Source organism: Plutella xylostella, chromosome 13 (genome assembly GCF_932276165.1).
Source record: "Plutella xylostella chromosome 13, ilPluXylo3.1, whole genome shotgun sequence".
NCBI classification, from domain to species: Eukaryota; Metazoa; Arthropoda; class Insecta; order Lepidoptera; family Plutellidae; genus Plutella; species Plutella xylostella.
Genome location: NC_063993.1, coordinates 2,942,359 through 2,946,081, shown reverse-complemented (window position 1 = coordinate 2,946,081; position 3,723 = coordinate 2,942,359). Strand labels below are relative to the sequence as shown.

The following is a 3,723-nucleotide window of genomic DNA, read 5'->3' as shown; positions in this document are numbered from 1 at the left end:
GTGCTAATATAAACCGAAGGAAACAACTTTGGTTCCACGATATTTGAAGATTCTCCAAAAACCCAACTGAGCAATTTTTATTTCTATTATTTACCCACTAAATTGTTCAGAATGACTCTATCGGCTTACTCTACCAATTTCCCAACACCTGTAGGTACACTCAAATAATTCATTTGCTTATGATAAATAAAACAGATAGATTATTTATGTTACTAATCTTTTATTAATTCATCCAAAACTGTAATAATAATAATTAATAATACAAAATAAATTAATTTTGAAATACCAGAAATTTGATAAAATATTTTGATGTCGTCGTTGTTTCATCATAAGTCATGCATAGGTTGTTATTTGTTTAAAAAAAGGGGTAATCTCTTTTGGTGTTCATGCGGTAAATGCCACTCCTGTAACAAAACAAAATGATATTTATCAAATAAATAAAAAGCAATGGTGAAACATAGTGTTACTGTGGTGACATGCCCAACAATGGTTCTAACTACTCGACAGAGCCAAGATATCATTGCTTTAAAGTACCTAACGTGATTTTGCACACGTAGGCATGTAGCGTAGAATACCCTATCTATAAGTGGAACCTTATAACCTTAGTAAAGCAACGGGGATGAGAATAGGTAAAAAAAGCCGAGGCCAGAGTAATGTCCAGCACTAAACAAGTATTCGCAGCTAGTGCAATAAAAACTCACCCAAACTTAATGATGTCCAAACCACCCATCTCCAGAGTGCGTCCTTTGCATTGATTGTTAGTCATTTGTCTCATATCTATACAACTGTTGCCGATCAAGCCATTCGCTCTCCCAGCGTCAACGCTAGCCTCGAACAATTGGAGTGCTCTCCTGTGGCTACATAGCTGTTCATGACCAGGGCAGCCGATTTGGGTATGTCTGCCTCCGTTCGGGTAGAAGTCAACGTGACCAATAGGCTCTTCAATACCAAAGGCTTTGTTGCCAAAGCCATCGGTGTGGATCACTTCTACGTATTGAGCGTCGGTAGTGGTCAATCTGCCGGATCTAGCATCCCAGCGTGGGCCAGCGGGGTCCAATCCTGTAGGAGATTTGAGTAATAAGAATTATAATGTATTTATTCAATCATGTTATTATAATGTATGAGCCGAATACGGTAACCGTAGCTTGGTTTACGGAGTACGGAACATAAACTTGAAAATTGAGATAATTGGTCACAGACAGAATTTCTCCAAAATACTAAGAATACGTTTATTTTAGTTTGTATTTTGGGTACAGAATATAATTCGGTATGTTAAGTAATTTTATGGTGATTGTTTTTATAATTTTAAATTGAAGTATGTTGGAATTTGAGACACTAATTTGAATATTTTTTATTTTACTGCTCTCGTTAATTTAATAAAAAATAAATAAAGATCGGCTCTTCGACGATTTTATGACGTCATTCGCTACCATGCAGCCGCTGACGTCATCAAGATCGTAACTCTGTGAATATTTACACTTTAGATTGACAGAAGTGACATTTAACAATTGAACATTTTCATTCTCTTTGGTTGAAACTTTAACCTTGCGCAGCGTCTTGAAGGACAAATTATATTTTCATTTTTGATAAAATAATCGGAATCCTTGAATATTTTATATTTTTAAGAATGAGACACTTATTAAGAAGGTAATATCTCGAAACGGTTTTGGAATTAGCATCAAAAATTTTTACTTAACATACCGAATTATGATGATAACGAATTATCGCGAATTTTCGGTAAATTATTGTTCAGGAATAAAGTTACATTGCAACCTGATTGAAAACATTGCAGCCATACCTGTGATCCTTTGCACCGCTTCCGGCAAGTTTCTGGAAGCAAATCCCGCAAGATGCGCCCCCAGGCCGAATCCAACGAGGTGCAGTTTTGCGGTAGCTACAGCTGGGGTCTCCCCAGTGGTCAGTAATTCAAGGAACTCAGTAACTCCTTCAGCGATGATTGGTACGAAACTGAAAGCTGCTGCGTCCCCCATGTTTGCTGCCAACCTCCAGTCCACTATGATCACGTTATACTCTGCGCTCCTAAGATAAGCTGCAATAAAAATCAAAATTGAATAAACACAATTCATTTGAATCGTACATCACGGCGTAGAAATTAGTATGATTTTGGAATTTATAGTAAAAAATTTGTGTTACCGTTCTTGATAGCCACAATATCTGTATCGGTATCGTTGGCATACTGTCCATGAATGATAACTATGGTTTCAACATCAGGCTTGATCAAGCCACTGTCAACCGCAGCTTTCACGCCTGCCTCCGTTGGTTCAATACGTTTTCCAGAAGAGAAATTATTACTGTAATGAAGAAACAAAACACATACTTAATATTATTTATATCTTTTAGAATGCGGTGATATTTATAATAAATACTTAATACCGTATTGTTATTATTATTTACAGTCACTCATCCTGTTATTAACGGGACGCTACGGACTCAAAAGTAGTAATTACAAACAAGTTTGGCAACATCATGTAGGTGCTCCAAACATCTCATAACACCTTCTTCTTTTTCAGTATGTAGGTCGATAAGAAGGCTGAACTATTCATAATATATCGGTGTCACATATTATTATATTATAATAATATTTTACTGTACATACCGATTGTAGCCAATGTATGCGTTGCTGTTCTTGAGACGAAGTTGCGTTCTTGTTAATTGCCTGTGCCCATCTTGTATCACACTTCCCTGGCATACTGAAAAGCAAACCAAACAAAATATACAGAAAAAGAAATGTAAGCCGAAATAAGTATCCAGGGGTCATTTTGTTAGATTCATTGAAGTATAATGTACTAGCATATTTTAGTTGTATTAGCGTAACTATATTCCATAAAAACATTGATGGACTCATGACTTTTTACTATTATGAACACATTTTTTTCACAAATTCAAAAATGTTATTAGAGATGAACCGAGCTGAGTCACTCGCTTTTAGGTACCTACTACATATAATTTTTTTTATTTTTTTTGCTACTTATTAGTGTAACGGTTAAATCAAAATAGCATTTATTTACTCACAAGCCAAAGAGATTGCGACCGAAAATATAAGCTTTAACAGGTAAGACATTGCAAACACACTTCACCGACTTCTGTACATCCAAGAATTAGAAGCCTTTTATGTGAAAAGACTTATCATATTATCAACCAGTATCATTATTATCAGTCTCACTATTATAGTAAATTGTCAAATTAATGAAAACAATGATAGATAGATGAGTATGATAATAATCAATTTAAAGATAAGTGCGGTGTTTTTTAAAACACTATCGTAATTCCTAACAATAAATCGAATAAGGAAATTACCGAAATACAATAGGTTTTACCCCGGTATTAGTTCATGAGAACATGGTAAGATAGCGAATCTTGAGAGAAAAAACTTACTTTTTCTTGGTATCCTATGACCCTCTAGTCAAGTGGGGTCTGACCCAACACAGATATAACAGTTTTCCATCCTTACTGCCAGCTTAACATGAGAGAGTAACTAAGAAACTTAGTCTGAACAACTTTTTTTCTATAACTTCTGGAAATATAGGTGATAATTTTACAGCTTAGGTATCGCACTAAAAGGCTTATATCACCGGGTTATTACATGATATCAGTACCATAACTATTTCGTAAAAACCAAGTCATAGTAAAAGAATCTATGGATACAGAGACGCTGGAAGTTGGATGTCCGATGTAAAAGTGCTGTTGACAGACCAATGACTG

At 35.3% G+C, this 3,723-nt stretch overlaps 1 protein-coding gene across 1 annotated transcript; it reads right to left on the bottom strand.

Moving 5' to 3' along the window:
• Positions 1 to 200: 200 nt before the first annotated feature.
• Positions 201 to 3,193, bottom strand: LOC105389107 (lipoprotein lipase). The gene is made up of 6 exons (XM_011560174.3): positions 3,034 to 3,193; positions 2,618 to 2,711; positions 2,155 to 2,312; positions 1,799 to 2,050; positions 702 to 1,059; positions 201 to 404 (listed from the first exon to the last, which is right to left on the bottom strand). The coding sequence occupies exons 1-6, from the start codon at positions 3,080 to 3,082 to the stop codon at positions 356 to 358; spliced, it is 960 nt and encodes a 319-aa protein (XP_011558476.3). The 5' UTR covers positions 3,083 to 3,193; the 3' UTR covers positions 201 to 355.
• Between the last annotated feature and the right edge of the window lie 530 nt (positions 3,194 to 3,723).